At 41.5% G+C, this 27,730-nt stretch overlaps 1 protein-coding gene across 4 annotated transcripts in view; it reads right to left on the bottom strand.

Moving 5' to 3' along the window:
* Window positions 1-27,730, bottom strand: part of LOC124789769 (TATA element modulatory factor-like) — a 178,229-nt gene that overhangs the window by 106,147 nt on the left and 44,352 nt on the right. For 3 of the 4 annotated variants that reach the window (XM_047257228.1, XM_047257229.1, XM_047257231.1), the window contains 5 exons: window positions 26,215-26,611; window positions 9,972-10,231; window positions 4,115-4,216; window positions 2,240-2,397; window positions 1,724-1,803 (listed from right to left, as the gene is read on the bottom strand). In XM_047257228.1, coding sequence (XP_047113184.1) covers window positions 1,724-1,803; window positions 2,240-2,397; window positions 4,115-4,216; window positions 9,972-10,231; window positions 26,215-26,611 — 997 coding nt within the window. The remainder of the gene's footprint in view (window positions 1-1,723; window positions 1,804-2,239; window positions 2,398-4,114; window positions 4,217-9,971; window positions 10,232-26,214; window positions 26,612-27,730) is intronic. The other variant, XM_047257230.1, reaches the window with a different exon arrangement.

Below are 27,730 nucleotides of genomic sequence, written 5' to 3'. Positions count from 1 at the left end.
ATATCCGTGAGCCCTCCACAGAGCAAAGGGATGCATTAATAAACTTTATGCACCCACATGGTCCAGCAAATTCATTTTATTGGCCACCAAGAAGTGACAAGTGCTGGGTTCCGGAACACCACATTATTGCAGTTATTCCAGCTCCATCAGTAAATTCGTCTGGCCGGCAATACACCATTCCTCTTGATATTCATCAGAAAATTAATGTAGCATAACAAAAATTGAAATAGGTTAGAGGAAACAATCTAAGGAACCCAAGAGTGCCTTCTAATTTTACACAGGGCACTTAAATAATTTTACTATCAGGCTTGGGAACCTGTGTAAAGAAACCCTTATCAGACTTGGGATCCTTGGTAAAGAAACCCACCCATGGCTGTTGTTGCTAAGCTATAGGGCGTGGCCCCTATGGCAATGCGAATGCTGGTATTCTCAGGTGAAATGAAACTAGCAGTGGTTAAGCCACCGTGGACCATAGCAACTCATTTATACACTTCTTTTCCATCAGTAAGCTGGTGTTGTTCATTAAACAGGCAACTAATAATTAGATGATTATGCAAATAAATTTTACGATTTACATTCATTCTTAATAATAATTGTGTGTGTGTGTGTGTGTGTGTGTGTGTGTGTGTGTGAGAGAGAGAGAGAGAGAGAGAGAGAGAGAGAGAGAGAGGGGGGGTGGGGGGAGGTGACAATTAGGAAATAACATTGTTTCTATTTTTATTCTTTTGCTATTTGGACTTAAGCTAGGTCCTATTCATCAGGACTTCTTATTTCACTTATCCCAGACATTAATAAACATGTATAAGGCAAAATAAAAGATTTCAGGGTTTTTAGGGCCTTATATGCTTGTATTTCAAAATCAAATCCACTTTTCTAGATAGTTTAGAATATGCTCTTTCTAATGGCCATAGTTTAGAAGAGTTTGGAGAAAACACTTTTTTGAAAAATTTGACTAAAAATACCCACATTTAGCACTTTTTGATAAATCATCAACTTTACCCTAGATTTGTGAAATAATGGAAAGCAATAGGAGAATGAAATTTCATATTCTAAGTCCTTGTGTTGGTGAGTTATGGTGTGCAAAGTTTCATGTACATCCCACAATTACTTTTGGAGATATAAAAAACTTAAGTTCGCATTTTTTTAAAAACAGCTATTTTTTTGCCCAACTTTGCTTCAAATTATCTATACGAAAATTGCTCAGAAATCCTTATTTTACTTTAAAGAGCTCTAAAAGTTGTATAAGATGGCCAAGTTTTGTTTCTTTAATGCAAATACTTACAGAGATATCTCATCTCAAAGTTGCTGAAAATTCAAGGACGCACTATAGAAAGCTCTGCTATGGTCTTAAACAAGTGACTGTATCTCCGAAAGTATTGAATTTCTGAAACTGAAACTTTACCAGTGTTCATTGAGAACATGTGTGAATGTTCATACAAAATTTCATCAAAATCCTAGCCTCTAGACCACTTGGCATGGAATGACCCTTGTGAGACAAATGCATGGTATCTTTGAGCTAGATTAGCTTTAATGTGAGTGTACTTCTCACTTCCTGACTTTTTATTTACATTAATTCCATCTAGTATTGAACAAGTTGGGAAGTTTTTTCGAAGTATTATGAAAATTTTTGGTACAAATTTAATGTAAACAGGAAATCAGCACAAACTGAAACATATTAATATAACCCTTATAATGTACTACAAATTAATGTACATATACTCACCTTTAACAGTTTCTCCACCTCCTGGCAGTGACTGTCATCGGAACCTCCACTAGAAGTCTCAGAAAGTTCCCGCTGGTGGCCTGTTTATCATTAAAAGTGTTATCTTTTTTGCACACAAGAGAAATATATATGATGGTCTTAAGGAAAGAAAACAAAAGCTAAGTCAGAGCACTAACACTACAAACAAAGGTTTTTTAGCAAGCGTTCAAAAGCTTTTGTAGTCATCTTGGTAAGATTTGTGGAATTTATCACACTTATTATCTGGAATAATGTACATTAATTGAAACAGCTGAAAACAATGCTCATCCAACAAAAACTGATGACTTTACTAAAATAATACCTTACATATAGAAATCTCTGACTGTCTGTCACACACACGTGCGTGCACACGTGCGCGCACACACACACACACACACACACACACACACACACACACACACAGACAGACAGATACACAGATAACACCTTAGGGTAGACCTGGAGTATGTACTACAGATGATTAATAATACTGCTCACCTTTTGTTTTTGGAATTACTGAAAACTTGCTCTCTGACCCATGTGAACTCGAACATTCATGTTCAGCAACTGCTAGGGCTAGTTTTCCTCTTGTGGCTCGCTGTAACAGTTTTGCTGGACTATGACGGGAGTGTGTGCTGCTGCTGTCTCCATTTGGACTATGTAACAAATAAGAGTACTGTCAGCATAAACTTGATTACTCACTTATGGATGATATTGCAACACATCACAAAAAAGGACAAAAGTTATTACCACATATGACATAAATAATATTTTATCACACTCTTTATGGGATTTCCTATTTGAAAAATACTTTATTAAGAGTTACATTGGGTAGAGGATGAGGGAGGCACAAATAAGTATTTTTTTTCTATTTTCATGAGCTGGATGCCAAATATTAAAACTGTCGTCCAAATGTTACCACTTACCAGCCACACAGTGACAATTCTATAATAGCAAAATCTGCAGTTAATCTAAATCATCCCATGACACTTTGGCTCAGAACAGACTGCATAACTAATTTTAAAACATGTGGTAGCAGGAGGTTACAATGAGAATAAAGTAGGAGATGATTTACAATAGATTTACATTAGAAAAAGTTTATGAACCTCTATAACACCACGTACCTCAGATAATGTGCTTCTGTATATAATCATACCTTATTCATCAGATTATAAAATGACATTGAATATAAATTCCCTATTCTGAAGAGGCTTCTTGAGAACATTCTTATTGTAAGCAAATTCTAATGAATTAATTGATTTATGACATCTTAATATTGACCAAAAAGTTAGCACTACTTATCGTAAACTTATTTCAGTTATTGGTTGCCTAAATTGTGACGATAGTGGGAAAAAATAAAATAAGTAATATTAACCGAACTTTCCATCAGTGCTTGAGAGAACTTGACAATAATAGCAAAAAGGAAACACTTTTCTGACATTCTACAATTGTAATTAATGTCATCACAAACAAGTTTCTGACTCATTAGGCCATCATCAAGTGCCAACTGAACGTCGCAATCACAGATTTAATAACATGCAACTTACTGAGCTACTAGTGATACAAATAAAGATTGTTTAAAAAGAAGATAAGTATATATTTTCATATTATAAAGGAAATTGTTATATTTTAAAAACGGATAATACCATTGATTTTTACTATTGCAATCTAACATTTTCATAAATGAAACTTATTTAATGAGGGGGTATTGTGTTTAGGCTTCCAAAAACTAACTGTGTTGCCTGTGTATCAACCAAGTATGTCCAGTAGTGTCATCTTTGTTTTTCTTAACAGTGTGTAAAGTGTCACAATGTACATCATGTGGATGGTTTTCAGCTAAAAGACATTCCACAGATGTTGAATATGCCTTTTGGATTCACTACAGACTTCTTAAGCAACCTCAGTCACTATAAGTCTTTACTTTGTTTATAAATAAGATATATTCCGTGAATACAATGGAAAATCCAGGATGGAATGTAACAATATTAGAGAAGGAAAGTTGCTACTCACCATATAGCGGAGGTGCTCAGTTGCGATAGGCACAACAAAAGATTCACACAATTGTAGCTTTCGGCCATTGAGGCCTTTGTCAGCGATAGACACAAGTACACACACACTCATGCAAACGCAACTTGCACACACGTCTGCAGTCTCTGACAACTGAAACCACTGTTGTGTGTGTGTGTGTGTGTGTGTGTGTGTGTGTGTGTGTGTGTGCGCGCGTGTGTGTGGGTATTGCTGACAAAGGCCTTAATGGCCAAAAGCTTTCTGTAGTGCCTATTGCGACTCAGCATCTCTGCTGTATGGTGAGTAGCAACTTTTCTTCTCTAATATTGATATATTATGTAAATACTTTTGATAAAGTTTACTCACCTAGAAATAATTTCTATATCAGATGAAGTTGTGGTTTCTAGTTCATCTCCAGATGTATGGCCACTTGTCTGCTCTGACTCTACTTTCACAAGATCAGATCTGCTGAAAATGATGATATGAATTATATTTTATAAAGATGCAAAGGTCATTAACTATGAGCCAAGATCCAAAGTAATACAGTGTAACAGAGAGATGTCCTGAACTTCGAAATGAGGGTTAAGAGGTCTTAAACTCAAAAACTGTAGTCAGATCAATTCAGGAAAATAAAATCAAACTATTAAAATGTTCATGAAGTAAATATTTATCAAGCCACAGATTGATGCATGAGCTTAATAAATTGCCAGTCCTTATTTTACAAACTCACATCCCACATGACCTGTTCTATTCATGACTAAAACTATATACTGATGATCCAAAACATAATGACCACCTGCTTAATTAGTCTATTGTTCTGCAGACTTGGTAACAATTCAGCAGCAGTGCTGCAGGGTGTGGATTGTACAAGTCCTTGGTATGTTTCCAGAGGTGTGTGGCACCAGATGTCTACAAACAAGTCACCAAATTGAGCCAAAACATAATGACCACATGCTTAATTAGTCTATTGTTCTGCAGACTTGGTAACAATTCAGCAGCAGTGCTGCAGGGCACGAATTGTACAAGTCCTTGGTATGTTTCCAGAGGTGTGTGGCACCAGATGTCTACAAACAAGTAATCCAATTCCCATAAATTATGGGCCTGTGGTGGTGTACCAGATACATTCCGTCTGGTGCCTGGTAGTGAACCAGATACATTCCATCTGGTGCCTCATAGTGTACCAGATACATACATACAGATGATGATGATGATGATGATGATGATGACTTCTAAGGTTTGTTTACAATATTCTCCAAAAACACACATATATCAGTTTTTTTTTATTTTTTATTTTTTTTACATTTTTACACAATAATCATATTTAAATTCTAGCACTGTGCTTCCTAATGCATTACTTTAGTCTCATTGTAAGCAGAATATGTCACAGCCAACATCACACAACGTTCATACTTCAACAGTCTCTGATATGCACAGTAGCTTGCTATATGCGTCTTTCCACAGTACAGTGTGCAAACCTTTCAACTTAGTCATCACAAGTGGTTAAACGTTTAGCTTGTTGCATCAAGGTCATCATCAATAGAAGAGGAAATTACACATTTTAACACAGAAATAGCAAGGTAAATATATAACATATAGTACAATAAACACACACAAAATAAATGTTGCTTATACTTGCAATATATATAATGACATTAATTTAATGATTTTTAATATCTTTGCAGATAGATTGATCATAATGTGCAGTGTTTGCTAAGTGTCCAGACAAACTTAAAATCATTCTAAGGTTAGTGTTTCTGAAATTAACTGTTTATTCGACATCATTGTTAAGAGCGTCTTTTCTCATAATCCACATTCATTCCATGCTTTACATAAAATGTTTTGTTTTTTACATTGCTCCTTTTTTTGCAGAGTGATACAATTTCTGGGACAACTTTTATTTTTGGACGCTGTACTAGGCAGGTGGGTGTCATCGCGTTACTGAGAACATTTCCACACTACTTTTCACACCCATAGTATTCACTCATTTATATTTGCTTTTGCAACTTGCCGTAGCCCTGCACATGTTTCACTGTACACTACATTGAACTTCAACGTTCGAATTTATCACAGTTTATGGTATCTTAAAACATTCCTGTCATTATTTATACAATTTTGTTCATTGTTTTTTTATCATTCTAAACATTCTACTATACATTTGTTTATGCAGCAATTCTATGTTTCTTTTATATCACCATATAATTTCTTCTTTTTTTTAATTACTAGTGAAGCCTGAAAGGAAAGATTAGGCACAGCACAAGCCACACAACACCACGGGAGCTCATGTGCATATCTATGAATCAAATACTACAGTTTAAGTAAGAATTAAAATTACTCTAAATCGGGATACAAGCTACAATACTTGATGTATTTGTGGACCCTAATCTGTTTTCCAATTTTGTGTAATGATTTTGTACTTCTACATCACTTGTCTGCTTTAGTTTGACATTTTACATTATATTCTGAAAGTCTGTGGTTTCATTCTGTGTTTTGAAATGTAGTTCATTTCTAGGTATGATTTCTGTTTGTGCTCAGTCTTCTGTCATAACTGTTACACTGTAAATTCCTGAGTGAGTGGCATAACCTTCATTATGCAGCACAATAAATTAAATAAATCGTTTAACATAAGGACATCATTTAAATCATAATAAAGTTTTCTTCTTCACCATCCCTTCTTTCTTCTTAGCTGCTGACCTGAAATAAAATATCTTAGACAATTTTGTATATTCGTAAGCTGTAGAGATGGTGTTGTGCTTTACATTTGTGGTTTGTGATTCAATTACCTGCATGTCTCTTTAATGACTTTGTTTATGCTTTTATATGAAACTGATGTGAATCTCTAAGATGGTATAATCCAACTATTTTATTTGTTCTAGGATTCTGCAACAAATAGAAATCAGTTTGTGGAATGCAAGCAGTCATGTATGGACTTTCACAAAGGAGTGCCCAGTTAGTGTTACATCGCTTCAATGGACAAGATTTTGGGTGAATATTCAAAAGTAGCAGCACACCTATTGTAAATTTCTGAGTTTGTTTTATAGTTTCGTCCAATTCATGTTTTCTGATTCTGGCATTATTTGCTAGAATAATCAATACATTTCGTATCTTGTTATCATAGGTTTCCAGTTGTCCAGGAATCTTCGGAGGTAGATCACAAAAGTCTTTAGTTTCCTTTACATCTAACATTATATCTTTAGGTGTAGAGTCATATACTGGCAAATTATTGTAAACTCCCTCGAAAAGAGACAAATAGTTCACCTGCTTGGAATGATTCCCTGACATGTAAGATCACATAAAACAATTTGGTTTCCTGAAGACCCTTTCACATTGATTAGACTGAGGGCTACATCCTGAGATAAGGACAATCTTGATGTCATTATTTTCCAAAATCTACCTCCACTTATAATTGTCCGAGAGGATGGTGACAGGTTTGCCAATGCTAGGTATATAATCTCTTCTTACCTGTTTAATGATTGTATTGGCTATTGTGCATTTTACGGTATACAGTTTCACATATTTTGAGAAAAGGTCATACAGAGTGAGTACATACTTGACACCGCCTCTACGTCCAGGATACTGTCCACCTATGTCTGTTGCTACAATTTCTTTAAGTTTACTGGGAATAATAGGATTCTCAGGATTTGCCTTTTGACAAATAGTACATGTTTGGAAAATTTTGCGAATTTTCCTACACACATTTGTGAAATAACAGAAAGTGTTTAGTTTCTGTATACATTTCTTTGTTCCATAGTGTCCCAAAGTAAAATATATATGCCAGATTAGATTTGCTTCTGATTCTTGTGGAATATAGAATGCTTGAAGAGGCCTGCACAAGATAGACTAGTGTAGCGAGCTGCATCAAACCAGTATGAAGACCGCAAAAAAATTTGTGTTCCACACATTTGGGTTTGAAGAAATTTTTATATATTTGGTAATATGTCATAAAGGACTTGACATTTTTAAGCCTTGGGTTAACGGCCAAAGATTTAATGTATAGACTATCCAATAAGTATGCTTGATGCACCGCATACTGAAACAATTAGACATTTCATGTTCTAAATGGAATCAAACGATGGTAATGATGGAACTGATATTTAAATTTGTAAGACCTTATCCCCCGAGAAATGTGAATGCCAATGTGATGGTTAAGGAGCATTCTGACGATTATGTTGAGAATGTGATTAAGCCCAAATGCCTACAGACAGACAAAAGGCCACAACAAAAGGCATGGAAACAATTTCTTAGAGGCAAAAGAAGTATGCCAAATTCAGATGTATAATTGTTGTCCAATTTCCAATCTGGTTGAAACAATACAGTGTACAATAGGTCACCTACATCATGCCTATTCTGGTCAGTAATGTGAGGTTTTACAAAGTGCTACTTGAATGGGAACAAGACAAAATTTTTAGTGGCTCTAGAAAGCAAATAGAAATTTAGTAAGTGCAAAATTGAAAGAAATGTTATGCCAGGATGGTCAGGTCCATCACTTATAATGTGGTTGACTATTTCAATAAGAAATTATTTGAAATCCGTCAAGTTTTTGGAAAAGTGAATTATACATTACTACAAAGTTGAAGCTGTGAATGAAAACTCAGAGAAGCTCTTTTGTCCCCAAGACAAGGAAAATACTACACCATATCATCATAGTGAAGGCTACAATGTATTGGAAAAAGACTGGACTGACGAACCTGAAGATTGGACTGTATTAAACAGAACATTACATTATTTTTCTTGAAGTGTCACAGAATGGCGTAGGTACTGTCAATCATAATTTTCAAGTGACTGCTGTTCAGTGCCGGATATAGAAAAACCTCAAGGAGGGGGAGCTAAAGATATCTTGAGCTGACTTACGCATCAATAGTTTCCTGTACCTAACTCTTATTACGAGTTAGGAATGGAAACTATTGTTATGTTATTAGTAAAAATATTGTTATGCGTCTTGTAACAATATTTTTACTGACAAATTACTATGAACTACTATTATTAATACTTCACAATCAACTGATCACTCTCATTCTTGACTAATCTTTACACTTGCACTTGCTACAACTTGGACTTTTTACTTATTCATTCTTCCATCTTATTATTTCTGCTGAATGTAAACTAGCTTCCTATTCGTTGAATACTCCGTATTTATAATGCTACATATTGAAGGTTCTCTGTACAAGAAAACGGTACAATATTCATGACTTTTCTCGAACAAATGCCAGATGGAATAACGTATCGAGATCACAAGCTACCTATGAGCCATGAAACGAATAAAATACGATAACGCGGACGTGCTTGCTACACAGGAAACTACAACTACTTGATAACTCAATTCAGTCAAGTCGACTGACAAAAGAAATGAATGAACATCGTGTGGGCTGACTGGCGGGGGCAGCACGGGTGGCAATATGGGCGGCCCTACAAGGGGGGGGGGGGGGGGGGGCGCCCAGCGCCCCCCCTCCCCAATATATATCCACCACTGGTGCTATTGGTAGTGTCAGCAATAGTGTAAGAATGTTTTGTGTGAGTTGTTGATATAAGCAGAAGGCACTTGAGCAGAAAAAGCAACCATTGAAACTGAACGTGCTTACACAAATGTGAGAGTACAATTGTTCCAGCAATGCAAGAGCCACAGAAGAAGAAATCCTACGTCTTGTGCACATGCACAGTATGAACAATGCAGATGTATGGCTTTGAGGTTATGTGTTAATACGTATGTGAATGGTCTGACTTGTGGGGGAATGTGGTGCCCATGCTGGTGCCAGTGCAAGCAGCTTGAAACACCTGTCTCAGCTGGGCATACGGCAGAATGTTACACATCAAAAATAGGCAGATTAACACTTTCTTTGGTCAGCCACTCCCAACCGTGGTCTTGAATACATCAACCTGTCATCATAATGGAGGTATATGACAGTAATGATCTACACCAACAAGTACATCCACCTCAACGTCACCCCATTATCATTTTCATAATTTTAAAATCCTTCATTTCCTCATATCTTAGTTGAAATGTGAGTCTGGTTTGGCTATAGCATGTTTCCTTAATAATAACTGTATTTGACTCCTCTTCTTATAAATTTTCTAAGAAATAAAAAAGCCAGTATATGAATTTTCATAAAAAAAACTGAGTTACATAATACATGCTAAACTCACACACTCACAAACTAAATATATCAGATAATTGGTAAAATAAATATTGAAGACAGATTTAAACTAACAAAGCTTTCAGGTGCCCTACCTTTCTGATGATATAGGGGACTGGTCACGAGTAACAAGTGATGTTCTGTTTTCCTCCTCACCCATAGCATCAGCTAGCATAGTTTTAACATAATAAGAACTGGATTGCTGTTGTGTTATGGGTGCTGATGGTGTGCTTTCCTCAATGCTGCTATCCATCAATGTGGCGTCACCGCTGCTATCTGTGCTCATAAGTGTTCGGCTGTCTGACAATGTGGATCCACTTGAGCCATCTTCAGCTGCCGAGGTAGCTTCTACCACCTGCAGATTATTCAATGTTTGTTATGGCACACTACATATTATGAAATACACACATCAAAAAAAGTTTTGCATCACCTCGGTTCCGAGAGTTCTGCAACCTGTACAGAAAATTGGAACAGAGATCAACATAAACATCATTTCCACCCTTTTTATTACTTATGAAAACCACGCACTGCATCTTATACCACCATATAGCGAGATCTTCAGAGTTGGTGGTCCAGAGTGCTGTACACACTGGTACCTCTAATATTTAGCAGCACATCCTCTTGCATTGATGCATGCCTGTATTTTTCATGGCATACTATCCACAAGTTCATCAAGGCGCTGTTGGTCCAGATTGTCCCACTCCTCAATGGCGATTTGGCGTACATCCCTCAGAGTAGTTGGTGGGTCACATAGCCCTTAAACAGCCCTTTTCAATCTATCCCAGACATGTTCGATAGGGTTCATGTCTGGAGAACATGCTGGCCATTCTAGTCGAGCAATGTCATTATCCTGAAGGAAGTCATTCACAAGATGTGCACAATGGGGGCATGAACTGTCCTCCATGAAGAGAAATGCCTCACTAATACGATTCTGATATGGTTGCACTATCGGTCGGAAAATGGGATTTACGTACTGTACAGCTGTTACGGTGCCTTCCATGACCACTAACGGCAAACATCAGCCCAACATAATGCCACCCCAAAACAGAAGGAAAGTCCACCTTGATGCACTCACTGAACAATGTGTCTGAGGCATTCAGCCTCACCGGGGTGCCTCTGAACAAGTCTCCAACGATTGTCAGGTTGAAGGCATATGCAACACTCATCGATGAAGAGAACGTGATGTCAATCCTGAGCGGTCCATCTGGCATTTTTTGGGCACATCTGTACTGCACTGCATGTTGTTGTGGTTGCAAAGATCGACCTCGCCATGGATGTCAGGAGTGAAGTTGCATATCACGCTTCCTATTGCGCACAGTTTGAGTCATAACACGATGTCTTGTGGCTGCATGAAAAGCCTTATTCAAAATGGTGGCGTTGCTGTCCAGGTTTCTCTGAACTATAATACGTAGGTAGCGGTCATCCACTGCAATAGCAGCCCTTGGACGGCATGAGCAAGGCATGTCTCTCTGTATCTCCTCCAGGTCCGAACAATATCGCTTTGGTTCATTCCAAGATGCCTGGACACTTCCCTTATTGAGAGCCCTTCCTGGCACAAAGTAACAATGCAGCACGATCAAACTGTGGTATTGACTGCCTAGGCACGGTTGAACTAAAGAAACCACAAGCCGTGTACATCCTTCCTGGTGGAATGACTGGAACTGATCGGCTGTTGGACACCCTCTGTCTAATAGGTGCTGCTCATGCATGGTTGTTTACATCTTTGGGTGGGTTTAGTGATATCTCTGAACAGTCAAAGGGACTGTGTCTGTGATACAATATCCACAGTCAACATCTATCTTCAGGAGTTCTGGGAACTGGGGTGATGCAAAACTTTTTTTGATGTGTGTAGTTGTTCTGTTCAAGTATTCACTCGAACTTAATCAATTGAATACCTTTATTTACCATTTCTTAGCAGTAAAGAGAATGTTTCTTTTCCAATGTAAGCATTCTTTTACATTTATTGCCAATTTCTTGGCTTGTATCTCAAGTTTCCTCATTCATCCACGTCACTGCCAAAAAAATGTTCTTTAATACATGTTTTAGTGACTCTCCAATTTCTTTGCTTGTATGAAAACACATCACACGTAACACAAGCAGGAATCAAGGATACAAAACCCTAACTACAGTGAATTGAGAAAAACTGAATCTGGTAGAATATGCCTGACAAGTTCTTACTACCCAAGCAGTGAATATGCAAGTCTTTATTGGTATATAAGCGTGTGATTCCTTTGGTGAAAGGCACCCTATAACAAAGTCTTACTGCCACTGACTGAAATATCAATCTTCTGTTGTTAGCACCAATGTACAACTTATTAATAACCCTTTCAACTGAACACCACATGTTGCTTCTAAACTCTGCAATAAAAAGTATAAAAATTAGTTGTTCTGGTGAATTAAACAGAATCCCACAATGCTCACCAACTACACCTACTTCTCTCAGCAGATAAAATGTCCAGTCTCTTGTCCTTTGCCACTTCACAGATAACCTGCTTGGAAACAATTAATCAGATGAGTAATAACACATCAAGTGGACAAAGAGGCATGTGACTGAAGCAACCTATTCTCTCACTAGAGAAAGAATGATATTTACCACACAGGATGCAAAGAAGTTCGTTGGTATTTAACAACTGCTTTTGCATCTCTCAGATGGGGAAAAAAAACCTCAAAAGGAATACAGAGAAAAACATAGTAAGATAATATACTGAAGTTCCATTATTTAACACTGAACTCCAAAAATTCTCATTTTTACTACAGTCGAAACTGTCATTACGATGTTGAAGGACCTAGCAGTTTATGGCCATTATAGCCAATTTGCTTTGTTCTTTGATAAAAATTTTGTATCTGAAAATTTTAGGCTGGAAGAGAGGTAATTCTTCAAAGAGTAGCAGAAATACAGTATATATATGGTATTTACATTACAGTATTTGTGGGAAGGGGATGAAGAGGAATTTTTCTTATATTTATACAGCACCCACAGCTATAATATGCCAGGGAAATGTAAAACCCTTTAATAAGTCAACAAATAAATAGTAACAAAGTAAACTGTTCAATAATGTTGAACACAGTCCTGGATAATGAATGAGAGAAAATATTGCGCATGTTTAAAACTTGCTGTGAATGCTGTATCGTATAATGGTCATGCATGAGAAAACTTTGTTCCAGTTACTTTATTACAAAAATTAATCAACAATAACAACATGAAAAGACAGTAGTCTACACGCAAATTACATGAAGGTCTACATTTTCTCCTAAGTTTTTGTTTAAAATGTTGTACAAATGTGATGCACTGTATCTAACACATCAAAAATATCTAACACACACAATGACAAAACATCAATAATGAATACACTGTTATTATACTTCCATGCCTTGAAAAAACAACACATACTGGAATTTAATTTTCTAGTTTTCTACAACTACAGTAAAGATAGCGTTGTTTAGTTTTATAACAAGTTGCCTGAAACTTAAAATGCAGTTCAGTATGCATACCACAATATACTGTTCTATTGAGGGTTATCAGTTATCTTTGACTGCTTTTTGCATTTAAGATGTGCATACACATCTTGCATTTGACAATACATTTGTTTTAAGGCCCGATTTGAAACCAACGATTTACAGAAAACAAGAATTTGTAAATAAGCATTACATTGTTGTCAGTAATCCCCAAATACGTAACAAACAAAAATGAACATTGGACGTTATAATCAATTTAGAATTACTTCTCTGAATATGTAATAAAAATACGTCATTTTATACAATTAGCCACAATAAGCACTCATGTACTAAGTAATTTTTAAATATAACGTTTACATAGAATTTATACGGGACCATTAGATTTTGCTGGTGTAGTCAATTTGTTGTTAAAAGCTATGTTGCTATAAATGGTGACTATGTTTGGAGTTGTTTGTAAATTTTATACTCGCACAATATGATTGGTTGGTTGGTTTAAAAGAGAAAGGGGGGGAGGGGGGGGGGAGGTGGGAAGGGACCAAACTGTAAGGTCATCAGTCCCTTGTTCTGGTAGAAGAATGACACAAGGGAAAGATGAAAAGAAAGGAGAAGTACAGCACAATAACAGGAGAAAGGAAGAAACATAAGAATGACAGGAGGACAAACAAGAGACCAGATGACCAAGGCTGGCCGACCACGAGAATAAAATGGAAAAGCCAGCCACTCTGCGACACATTAAAACATCCACTCTAAAAGCATCAGAGTTGAAAACACAAAGGGACAAAGGACATGCGCTAAAACTTATATAGAATGACAAAACCCACTGTCACGTATAAAACGTAAAACTAAATTAACCAATGAGGTGTTGTCAGCTAAAACTAATAGCAACGAGTCCAGTAAATGGCAACGAGTCCAGTAACTGAAGAGTCCATCACAGGGCAGCCAAAGATGGACAGCTCACCAAGATATGGGCCACTGCGAGCCGGGTGCCACACTGATACTGAGGTGGGTCATCACAGCACAGGAAGTAGCTGTGTGTCACTCAAGTGTGGCCAATGAGGAGCCAGCAGAGAACCACAGGATCCCTGCGAGAGGCCTGCATGGAGGACTGCCACACATTCATAGCTTCCTTAGTGGCAAGCACTTTGTTGTGTGTGCTGAGGTTATGCCATTTCGTTTCCCAAAGCCGCAAAACCTTGTGGCGTAGTACTGAATGCAGGTCAGTTGCAGAGAAGCCGATCTCCGTAAGCGGTTTCCGCATAGCCTGTTTGGCCAGCCTGTTGGCAAGTTCGTTGTTTGGGATTCCAACATGACCTGGAGACCAGATAAACACCACTGAACGACTGGACCATTCCAGGGCATAGATGGGATCCTGGATGGTCACTACCAAAGGATGACGAGGGTAGCTTGTAGGCTGCTCAAGGAGTCAGTACACAGAAGAAACTACTCCCCATGCCTCGAACAGATGTGCCAAGAGCACGAGGTATAGCCACCAGCGCTGCAGTGAAAACACTGCAGCCATTGCGCAAGGAATGCTGTTCAATATGTCCTCCATGGACATACGCAAAGCCGGCGTGACCATCAGCCACTGAGCCGCTGGTGTAATCACTTTGTGGCCTCGGTACATGTCAAGAATAGAGAGGAAGTGGCAGCAGAGAGCCGCAGGGCTAACTGAGTCCTTGGGCCATGTGAAAGGTGCAGGTGATGCCGCGGCCTAGGTGTACACCACGGAGGTATACGTGAATGGACCTCAAGTAGAGGTGGTAAAGGCAAGGACTCCAGTTCAGAAAGAAGGGATCAGACATGAACTGCAAGTGGAAGCCCTGATCTGGGCCATCAATGCCGGAGATGAATTGCTGTGGGTGGGAAAAGGAGATGGTAATTCGGATGCGCAGGAGAACTGCGAATGTGTGCAGTGTAACTGGTCAGCAGTTGTGCATGCCTAACCTGCAATGGAGGGACTCCAACCTCCACAAGCACGCTGGTCACTGGACTCGTCCTAAAAGCTCCTGTTGCTAGGCAAACGCCACAGTGGTGCACTGGGTCGAGCAAATGCATTGCTGAGGGTGCCGCTGAACTATAAACCAGACACCCAGTGGCGGGATTGAACAAGGGCTCTGTAGAGCTGCAGCAGTGTAGAGCGATCTGCACCCCAGTTGGTGTTGCTCAGGCAGCGGAGGGCATTGAGGTGCTGCCAGCATTTTCGCTTAAACTGACGAAGATGAGAAAGCCAAGTCAATCGGGCATCAAAAACCACTCCTAAAAATCGATGTCTCCATTACAGTGAGGGGGGTCATCAGTAAGGTAAAGTTCTGGTTCCAGATGAATGGTACGACAGCAACAGAAGTGCATAACACATGACTTTGCAGCCAAAAGCTGGAAGCCATGGGCTAGAGCCCTTGACTGCACCTTGTGAATGGCTCCCTGTAGGTGCCGCTCAGTAACACCAGTACTGGCAGAGCAGTATGAAATGCAGAAGTCATCTGCATACAGAGAAGGTGAGACGGACGGCCCTACGGCTGCTGCTAGACCAGTAATGGCCACTAAAAATAGAGACACACTAAATATAGAGCCCTGCGGGACCACATTCTCCTAGATATGGGGGTAACTATGGGAGGCACCAACTTGGACACGGAAAGTACGGAGCGACAGGAAGTTTCAGATAAAAATCGGAAGCGGGTCCCAGAGACCCCACTCATACAATGTGGCAAGGATATGATGTCGCCAGGTCATGTCTAATGCTTTACATGAGTCAAGAAATATGGCAACTAGGTGTTGGCATCTGGAAAAGGCTGTTCGAATGGTAGACTCAAGGGACACAAAATTATCAGTGGTAGAGTGCCTCCCTGATATGGAGCCAGTAGACCACGTGACTCCGGGACCAAACTCAACTCCCAACACACCATATGTTCCAGTACCTTACAGAGAACTTTGGTGAGACTGAAGGGCCGACATCAAGCTGGTTTTTACAGGGTTCACCAGAATGATGGGCTCTCCTGCCATAGCGATGGAAAGACACCATTGCACCAGATCCGGTTGAAGATGATGAGGAGACAGCGCTTGTAGTCAGATGAGAGATGTTTAATCATCTGACTGTGGATCTGATCTGGCCCAGGAGCTGTGTCATGGCAGGGCACTGAGGAGCTCCCACTCAGTAAGTGAGACATTATAGGATTCACTATGGCATGTAGTGAACGAGAGAACTTTCCCTTCAAGCCACCGTTTGAGAGTGCAAAAGGCTGGGGGTTCATTCTCTGACACAGAGGCTCGAGCACAGTGCTCAGCAAAGTGCTCGGCAATCGCGTTTGCGTTGGTAGACAACACGCCATTTATGTTAACGCCGGGAACATCTGTTGGTGTGTCTGGTACCCAAAAACACGTTTGATCTTTGCCCAGACTTAGGAAGGTGACATATGGCACCCAGTGGTTGAGACATATCTCTCCCAACACTCTTGCTTCCGTTGTTTGATAAGTTGGCAAACATGGGCACAGAGCTGTTTAAAGGCTATGAGGTGCTCCAGGGAAGGGTGCCGCTTATGCCACTGTAGAGCTTGCCGACTCTCCTTAATTGCTTCAGTGACTTCCGTCAACCACCAAGGGACTGTCTTTCACCGGGTGCACCCTAAAGAGCGAGGGATCGTGTTTTCTGCCAAAAAAGTGGTTGTTGTAGTCACCTGCTCAACCATCACATCGATGTTACCGTGTGGAGGAGATTCAACAGTGACAGCAGAGGTGAAAGTTTCCCAGTCTGCCTTGTTTAAAGCCCATCTGGGCAGACGTCTGTGGGCTTGACGCCGGGACAGTGACAGGAAGATGGGGAAGTGGTCACTACCACACAGGTTGTCATGTGCTCTCCAGTGGGCAGATGGGAGACATATCCTGGGCTGCAGATTGATAAATCAAAGGCTAATTAATTACCATGAGCCACAATGAAATGTGTGGGGGCCCCATAATTTAAAAGGCAGAGGTCGGACTGAGGCAGTAAAGTTTTGACATCTCTGCCTCGGAGTGTAAGTATGGTGCCACCCCACAAGTGGTCATGGTCATTAAAATTTCCCAGAAGTAGGAAAGGTTTCGGGAGTTGATCAATCAGTGCAGTTAATACATTCAGGCATACTGTACCATCTGGAGGAAGATATACATTGCAGACAGTTATTTCCTGTGCCGTCCTTATTCTGACAGGCACAGCATCAGAGGGGTTTGAAGGGGCACAGCTTCACTACAGACTGAGTTAAGGACATAAACGCAAACTCCACCTGACACTAGATTATAGTCGCTATGCTTCCTGTAGTATCTCTTATAGCGGTGGAGGGCAGGGGTCTGTATTGCCAGGAACCAGGTTTGCTGAAGGGCAATGCAGAAAGCAGGTGTAAAGTTAACAGTTGCCTTAGCTCAGCCAGGCAGTGGAAAAAACCGCCGCAATTCCACTGGAAGATGACGTCATCGTGACACTGGGAAGGCATGGAACATTCAATGAGGCAGTTTACACCACAGGGTCACCTGCTCCCACCAGCTTTTTGCCTGAGCAGTCTATATCCATTGTGTCTGAGGGTCTGGCGAGATCTAGATCCTCAGCGGACGCAAGAATATCCACCTCATCTGCAGACACAGAGCTTGCAGGTAGTGATGGTGTGGGTGTCACTGCAATTCCCTGGGTCTTGGGGACCTTCTTTTTGGATTTCTCTCACTGGTCCTTGGGTTTCCCTGGCTAGGAGGACTTCACTGATTCAGTCTCCAGGACTGAGGACATGCATGAAGCCCTACGACTAGCTGCTTTTGGGCTCTTCAGCCACTGGTGGGTGTCACCTTTCCCACTCTCAAAAACCCGGGAAGCGAGTGGCCCAAAGGACCCCCTCCTAGCGAGAGGAGCTGAAGAAGACTTACACTTCTCCAGCTCAATTGTGGGGATTGATATTCCCAATGGTTTGGGGGATGTGTTCCTGAGGTAGGTGGTGCGGGAGCAACAGGGAGGGAAGTGCCCCACCATCAATGGGGCAGGTGTAGTCTTCTGATTCTGAGAGGCGACAGGAATGTGAGGAACTGATGGGGCGACAACTGTTCTCGTAGCGGCTGTGTAAGAGGTGGTCATAGTCACAGGATGTAGGCAACCAAATTTTCTCTTGGCCTCAGTGTAGGTCAGTTGGCCCAGGGTCTTATATTCCACGATTTTCCTCTCTTTCTGTAAAATCCTGTAGTCTGATGAGACAGTGAATGCTGCTCTCCGCAGCTGACACAGGTGGGAGGTGGGGCACATGGAGTACTGGGATGTGATGGACATCCACAATCTCGACAAGTGATGCTGGAAGTACAGTGGAAAGACGTATGGCAGAACTTCCAGTACTTAAAGCACTGCTTTGGGGGAGGGATATATGGCTTGAAGGCACAGCTGTAGACCATCACCTTGACATTCTCGAGTAATGAAGATGAAGGCACCAGTGGCAGCCTGGTTATCCCTCGGACCTCGATGGATGTGCGGGACGAGATGAACACCTTGCTGCTCTAAATTGGCGCACAGTTCGTTTTCAGACTGCAAAAGAAGGTCCCTGTGGAAAATAATACCCTGGACCATATTTAAGCTCTAATGGGGCATGATGGTTGTACAGACAAGAGCTACGTTCAACATTACTGGATTAAAGTTAAGTATTCCACCATCTGCGTCCATTTTTCTAAGTTCTAATTTCCTTGTCCTGTTCCAGACCTCACGCCAGCCTGCGTGAGCTAAACGCGTGCCTTTCGACTTCCTCTAAATTTAGTGGGTTGGTCTCCTGCCAATCCACAACATTTTGGCAATGAAATTTTCTGCGTTCTTAACTATACTGCCCTGATTTACTTGTGTAATGGCTTCGCCACAATCTCCAGATGTACTGTCCGAATTTTATCGCTTACAGAATCAGCAGACGCAGGCCTCACTGGATGCCCTTGGACAGCTCGTCCAGGGTCAACGTGCAATGCAAAACGATGCAGCAGCCACCGCTCCACCGCTAATGCAGCCACAACACGCTGTTGTACCAACTTTTTGACCTTTTGATGCTGCACTGGAAAGCTGGACGGAGTGCTCACGCCAATTTGGATTCCATCTCGCCGCCTACAGAATTCAAGGTAATGAGTGGCAGCTTTTTCTCCTTTTCTCCTTTCCTCCGTAGGGGTGACCTCGTACCGTGTGATAGTCAAATTATTTCCCCGACGCGACGTAGCAACTCTGTCCTATGACGAAATTTTGTCTGCATTAGATGCATATTTCAAAGAATCAGTCAATGTAGTTGCCAAACGGTATACCTTCTTTCGTACAAAACGTACAGTAGGTCAAACTAATCGGGAGTGGGTTGCCACTTTGCAAGGCCTTACTAGGGATTGTGCTTTTGAGTGTCAATGTGGACTCCCTTATTCAGATACTATGGTACGTGATGCAATTGCACAGAACGTTTCTGATGTTCGTATAAGGGAACAGATTTTGAAACTAGTCAATCCCTCCCTTCAACAAGTGATGGCCATATTGGATCGGCAGGACACACTTGACTTTGCTCAGGAATCATTTGAAACTTCCCCACCCGTGTGTCACATTAACCGGCCCGCCGGGCGCGCTGCACGGAACAGTAAACAGTCCTCGCGCCTGGCCGTGCAGTTGCCGCCAGGCTCTCAGCCACGTGTGCCGCAGAGGCAAGCAAATGCAGTGCTAAAATCATGCCCGCGGTGTGCTACTAGACATTCGCGTGAGAATTGCCCATCATGCCAGGTTATTTGCTTTTTCTGTAATAAGAAAGGCCATGTTCAGAGTGTTTGCCAGAAAAGGCTCAAATCGGACACTCTCAATCATTCCAGGCCCTTTGCTTCACACCGGAATCGAACCAAGGATCCTCCGGCTCGTGAAACTTCGCCCATGGAAATTCATGTAGTTCATTCCACTACGCCCAGTGCCACTCTCTCTAACAGTGACTGTGTTCGTCCCACAAAAAGTGTACGTCGACATCGCCGGAAATCCCGTCAAGTCGCAAGTGATTATGTACCAGTGTCAGTTCACGTTGCACAAGACAGTCACTCTTGTCGTCAGCAGGACAATAAACTTTTTGTAGATTTGGACATTAATGGCAAAGTGATACCGTTCCAGCTCGATACTGGAGCTGCAGTTTCACCGATCAATCACGACATGTACAAACAGCTGGGCACACCTCCGTTGCGTGCCGCAAATTTTAAGCTAACTACATATTCAGGACACGGGCTCCCTGAGTTAGGGCAGTGCAGCCTTCTTGCAACATACAAGGGACAAACGAAACTTGTGTCATTGTACGTCCTTCATTCTTCTTCTGCAGTGAACTTGTTTGGTTTCGATTTATTTCAGTTGTTTAACTTGTCTATAGTCAATCAGGTCCTATCAGTGAACCAGACTGTGCCTTCAGACAGTGTTTCTCGTCTATGTGAAGAATTTGCAGACATTTTTTCACCGGGCCTTGGTTGCGCTAAGAACTTTAAAGTACGTTTGGAACTGCAAGTAAACGCGCAACCGAAATTTTTCAGAGAGCGCAATGTTCCCCATGCATTACACGATTTGGAATCACAAGGTGTGATTGAACGTGTGCAGGCTTCTCTCTGGACATCACCCTTAGTAATTTTGCCAAAACCTTCCGGAAAATTGAGACTTTGTGTGGACTTCAAGGCAACAGTGAATCCACAACTAGTGATTGCAACTTTTCCTTTACCCCGCCCGGAAGATCTTTTTGACAAACTGTGCCAGGGTAAATATTTTTCGAAGTTGGACCTAGCAGATGCGCACTTGCAAAGACCGGTGGACGACGAATGCCAGCGCGTTTTGGTGGTTACCACGCATCTTGGTTTGTATTGATTCAAACGACTGCCATTCGGGTGTGCATCTGCCCCTGCATTGTTTCAGCAATATCTACAAACAGTTTGTGCGTCGGTCTCCACTGTAGCAAACTATCTGGACGATATTGTGATCTCTGGAAAGACGGAAGAAGAACATTTAGCCAATCTCAGAACATTATTTCAGGTCTTGCGACAAAATGGTCTTCGCTTGTGGAAGGACAAATGTATGTTTTTTGCTCGTGACTTACCCTACCTGGGACATGTACTCAATGCCCACGGCATACATCCCAGTCCCGAGCACCTCCGTGCCATACAAGACTTGCCTTCGCCGCAGAATTTGAAGCAGCTACAGAGTGTGCTGGGAAAAATTAATTATTATAACCGTTATATCCCCCACGCCTCTTCCATTTCAGCTCTGCTTCATCGCTTATGCCGTAAAGGTGTTCCGTTCGTCTGGACGATGGAATGCGAATGCGCCTTTCACCAGTTGAAATCAGCGTTTCTTTCCAGTACTTGCCTTATGCCATTCCCAGACAGACAAGAGCTACGTTCAACATTACTGGATTAAAGTTAAGTATTCCACCATCTGTGTCCGTTTTTCTAAGTTCTAATTTCCTTGTCCTGTTCCAGACCTCACGCCAGCCTGCGTGAGCTAAACGCGTGCCTTTCGGCTTCCTCTAACATCAGTGGGATGGTCTCCTGCCAATCCACAACAATGGTAACAGAAACATCTCCAACTTGTCACAAGCAAGTAATGCCCATGACTGGGCAGAGGATGCTGTTTTTGTCAAGACTGACCCAGAGCGCATTTCAGACAAGCCCTCCACCTCCCCAAACTTGTCCTCCAAATGCTCCACAAAAAACTGAGGCTTCATCAAGACAAAGGAGTCCCCATCAGCTCTCATACTTACAAGGTACCGGGGCGAATAAGCTTCACTGCCATCCTTGGCCTGGCGTTCCTCTCATAGTGTGGCCACGGAGGTGAATGATGTGGGTTCATATTTCTTAGCACTGAAGTTTTACTTTGCTGCTTACTTACAGACTGCTGGCGGTGGACCACCAGCCAGAGATGACATACTATGCTTCATGGCGTGTCATCCACTGTGATGCCACCCACTCCGACCAGGGGCCCTCCCCACAGGCATCACCCAGCCTCAGCAAAGGCCACCTGGCAGGATGGCCTTTGCCGGGAGTCCCAATGCCCCAGGGAGATGGGCATCTACTCCATGGCATACGTGGGGAGTTAACGATGCAGGCGTCAGCAGAGCAATCCCTGTGTTGTCTGGGGGTTGCAATAAACAGGGTACATGGTGGCCCTACCACAACGGACTGGCTACCATGCTGGATATGTGCTAAGAAGGCCATGGTCATCACCGGGCAGAAAGTGACACTGCATAGTGCTTGGTGGAAAACGCACCCAGGAAGGTGTCCTTGCCCAAAAGATGGAGAATGAGCAGGACTGCAATGTGACAACGAGGAAGTGGGCTAAAGATCTCAATGCACGATGGACACAATGCGCCATATAACGAGTCCTTCTCCAATTGGCTCGACCTTCAGGAAAATTTAGAAAGATGGAGGTCAAACCCGACAGGGGACCATCACATAAAGGCCGAAACGTGTGAGACTCCTTGTAGTCGCCTCTTATGACAGGCAGGAATACCTCAGGCCTCTTCTAACCCCCGGACCCGCAGGGGAACCACAATATGGTCTCTCACGGTCAGGAAAATAAAATAGAGATACTGCAAATCAAAGTAAGTTTTAAGCCATGTTTATAATAAATAATAATAATAATAATAATAATAATAATAATAATAATAATAATAATAATAACAACAATAATAATAATAGTCAGCAATTTACAACAACATTTTAACTTTTGTTCCAAATTTCTGAAAGTTATCCAGGATGTGAAGCACATTTGATATTAGAAGAAAATGTACCATTGCTTGGAGACCTAGAGGGTCATACCAATTGGAAACATTTCTTTTATTCTCAAACACTACAACTTCTCTTTGTGAAATACAAATATTGTCACTTCTAGATGAGTTGGCATAAGTTGATCACTTGCAGTTGCAGTAGGCTGGGCACAGCAGCTTCACCGGCCTATCTCAACCAATAACGTAACACCATTTTGTAAATAACTCCATGGCAATGACCTAAGTGTTTTCATTACTCTGTAGACAGCTACTGTTTTTGCATGTAGCCGTTAGCGCTCGCAGCTGAAAGCTTGCAACAGTGAGCCTAAGCAATGACACCTACAGTTGAGATGGTGTAAGAAGATCCCTACCTTCTTATGCCATCTCAACTATAGGTGTAATTGCTTAGGTTGGAGGACCAATTTAGACAATAGCGTGCACTGTGTTTTTGTACTTGATGGGGACAGAGGTGGGAAAGGGTAGTCATAATGAGCTAATTCATTTTCAGCATAAATTGCTCTGAGGCATAAAAAACACAATAGCATTACAGTTGCAATGTTGACAAAAGAGTTCACGGGTGAACAGCTGAGTGTTAAGTGTCCAAGCAGCACAATATTTCAGCAAGCGACCACATTGTCAGCATCAGATGTGCTGACAAACCGATCGCCGAGACACCGATGTCAGGCTTTTATCTCCTCTCCCCCTCCAGGTATTCCAGATGAGGTCTAAGCCCAGGCACGGAGTGTTCAGCACCCTTTTTATCAGATTCAAAACAGGTTCCCAGGCATTATTAAGGATGTAACTGCTATCTTGATTGATCAGTTGTTCCTGTGCTTGAATCTCAATAGCTTCTTCAATGACGCAGTCCCAGAATTTGGAAGTCTGTGTCAGAACCATGGTTGGTTGTAATTCTTCCTGTGCAATTTCGAGAGGTGATGTTCAGCAGCCACCGACTTGTTAGGCTGCTGCAGTCTGGTGTTACGTTCATGTTCTTGGCAAGAATCTTTGATAGTATGTACCGTTTGACCAATGTAAGTCATGCCACATTCCCAGGGGACCTAGCAGACTCTGGATTTCCGTAGTCCTAGATCATCCTCGACATTACCAAGCAGTGCCTGTGTCTTAATTGATGGGTGGAAGTCTTCAACTGATGCTTTTGAAGAAATCGACCTATCTCTCCCGATAAAGTGCCACAGAATGGAGTAAATGCTATGCTCCCATCGTGCTGAGGTTCCTCTTCTGTTTCCTATGGTCGTATAGTTGGTGCAGGATGTAGAGCTCTCTGAATTTGCTTCTCTGTGTAACCATTTTTCCGGAAAACCAGCCTCAGGTGTTCAAGATCTGAGTTAAGGCTCTCAGGGTATGGGACGTGTGAACCAATCTTTTGAAGACGGCGTTCTTCTGTGCGGGATGGTGGCAGCTGTTTGCATGTAAGCAAAGGTCAGTGTGCGTCTTCTTACAGTAAATGCTGTGGCCCAATGTGCTGTCTGCCATTCTTTTAATGAGGACATCCAGAAAGGGGAGCACTCCCTCCACTTCGACTGGCAGAGTAAACTTGATGTATGGAATTGAGATGCATGAGGAAACCATTCCGCTTGTCTCTATCGTGTGGCCATATGACAAAGGTGTCATCAGTATAGTGGAAGAAACAGGTAGGTTTCCACTGCGCTTAATGCAGGGCTTCCTCCTCGAAATGTTCCATGAACAAGTTGGCGACGACTGGTGAAAGTGGACTCCCACTGGCTACTCGTTCAGTTTGCTTGTAATATCCACCATCGAAGAAAAAGTATGTCGATGTCAGGATGTGCCTAAAAAGGTTGGTCATCTCTGTGTGAAATTTCTGACCAGTAAGTTCTGAGGCTTCCTGCAAAGGCACCCTTGCAAAGAGAGAGACAACATCGAAACTCACAAGGACGTCCGAATCACGGAGTCTGAAGTTGTTAATACGCCCGACAAAATCCAATGAGTTGCGAATATGATGTGAACATTTTCTGATGTAAGGGCTAAGCATTTTGCAAGTGAGTATGGGGAAGCACCAATGTTGTTGACAATCGGTCGTAAAGGCACTCCCTCTTTGTGTACCTTGGGAGTCCTTAAAGTCTCGGTTGTAGCTTCTTCACAACATCCTCAAAACGTTGGTTCACATGGCCAATACCCTGTATGGCCCATACCCTGTCTGACAATGAGAGCCTTAACCAAGAACTTGACTACACAGAGAAGCAAATTCTGGAAATATGGCTACACAGAAAAACAAATTCGGAGAGCTCTATGTCCCACACTGACTGTACAACCAGGGGAAACAGAAGAGGAACCTCAGCAGGGGTGAGGGCATAGCATTTAATCCGTTCTGTGGCACTTTATTGGGAAAGATTGGTCGAATTCTTCAAAAACATCAAGCGAATACTGTCTTCCGCCCATCAATTAAGTCACAGGCACTGCTTGGTAATGTCAAGGACGACCTAGGACTATGGAAATCCAGATTCTACCAGATCCCCTGGGAGTGTGACACGACTTACATAGACCAAATGCTGCGTTCTATCTAAGATCTTTGTCAAGAACATCAATGGCACACCAGACTGTAGCAGCCCTAAAAATTCAGCAGTTGCTGAACATTGCCTCTCGGAATTACACAGAATGAATTATGACCAGAACAAGGTTCTGTCACAGACTTCCACATACTGGGACTGTGTCATTAAAGTATCTATCGAGATTTGAGTATGGGAACTGTTGATCAATCAAGATTATATCCTTAGAAGGCCTGGGAACCTGCTTTGAATCTGATAAAATGTAGAAAGAAGTCATCCCATCACAAACTGACTTCGAGAACAGGCAGAGATACTACGTAGACGCTGTCAGTACCTGCCCCTGGGTGCAGACTGCGAACAGAACAGATGCTGGACGCTCTGCGCCTGGGCGTGGAACGCGTTTGGAACACCTGGATGCCGGTCGCCAATACCTCGGTAGTCTGTTCATCAGCCCATCTGAAGATGGCAATGTCATCACTTGCCAAAATATTGTGCCGGCTGGACACTAAGACCAGGCTGTTCAACCATGAACTCTTTAATCATGAAGTATGCTGGAAGAAATTGAAGAATCAGTTACAATGTTATTCAGCAATTTATGTAATATCAGAATATGATAAACTGCTCACCTTATCCTTCAGAGATGGTGTTGCTGGCAGCACTACAGAAGGCTTTGGTGTATCAGCTGACACAGAGACTGGAATTCGAATGGGTTCTGTAGTATGAGCAAGAGCAAGCTGGAGCCCTGCTCGACAGCCAGTGTGAGTTGCCACAGGGATTTCTGGAGGTGCCTCTGTCCTACTGGCCCCCAGTAAGCCACTGTCACCAATGGGCTGCGACTGTATCACAGCCTGAGGGAACTGCCTGCCACCAGATGCTTCCATTATCGTCACAGTAGCTGTTGCCGTGCTTTCTGATGCTGATGTGTAGCTGTCATCTGCCACACTCTCATCGTCTTCTTCTGGAATAACTTCAACACTCTCAGGCGAAGTTTTTTCTGATGTATCACCACTCCTCGTTTGTGGCCTGAATCCAAGAAGAATTAATCAAACAATGCACAGATTACAAAAATGAAGAGGATATTCACATGTAGGCAGCACGATTACTACAAATACACTGTATCATCTGAAATGCACATGAGATCATTTACTCCACATTGAGGAACTTGGAAAATTGTTAGTCTATTCTTGCTTTCTTTTTTCCCCTCTTTTTCAAATGCACACATTGTACCACTGAAAGCTGCAAATAATAGAAATGACAAGTATTTTTATAGTAGGTATGCTAAAAAAAATCTGTAGAGCATTATATGTTGGAAGATATAAGCATCTTTTCTTGCAAAGTGGGAGACAACAACTTTATGTAGCTTAACCCAATAAGGTAAAATTTTTAAATTTAATCTAAAAGTTGTATGAATAAACTTTATCGCATCTACCACTCATTTATATGTACAATTATTGTCTTATGCTTAAGACATATCTGACATTCATATCAAAAATGGACACTGCTTGCAATAGCAAGGAGTTACATAGTTAGCAAGATCCGTTGTAATTAAAACAATGAAATGGTTGCACCAAGAGGTACCATACCCTGTTGCAACAAAAAATGAGTAGCCCAGAGTATTGCAAATAAATATCAGTGGCCAGTATAGTAATTCTTTTAATTTTGCTTTAGTTTCATCACCACTCTTAGTATTGCTGCTTCTGATTTTTCAGTTACAATAGGCTCCATTTATGTATCTTCTGCAATGTCACAAACATCACTATCTGCAGAAAGCAGTGAATTCTGGCATATTTAATTTTATAAGAATTGGGTAGCTGAGTATGTGAGTGTATCAAAATTGTTAATCACAATTTTTCATTGGGAAACATCTGCAGCCACATATCTATGAAGTGCCTGAACTACTGAGATTGCCTTCAATAATTATCAATGAATTTATAGATGGGAACAATTAAATTAGATGGCATGAAAATGAGCTAATATGAACACAAAGCCCTGCTATCTAAACAGTTTATATACTGCCACAATTGCTGAGGCACAATGATTGTAAGCTATTCATTTCAGGACAAAAGTTTTTGCTAGGTGAATTTTTAACATTTCTAATGACAGAGTGTAGAAGATATAGAATTGAAATTAAATGAAGGAAAG

The sequence above is a fragment of the Schistocerca piceifrons genome, chromosome 3 (assembly GCF_021461385.2).
Source record: "Schistocerca piceifrons isolate TAMUIC-IGC-003096 chromosome 3, iqSchPice1.1, whole genome shotgun sequence".
In the NCBI taxonomy this organism is placed as follows: Eukaryota; Metazoa; Arthropoda; class Insecta; order Orthoptera; family Acrididae; genus Schistocerca; species Schistocerca piceifrons.
This window is presented reverse-complemented; position numbering and strand designations above follow the sequence as displayed.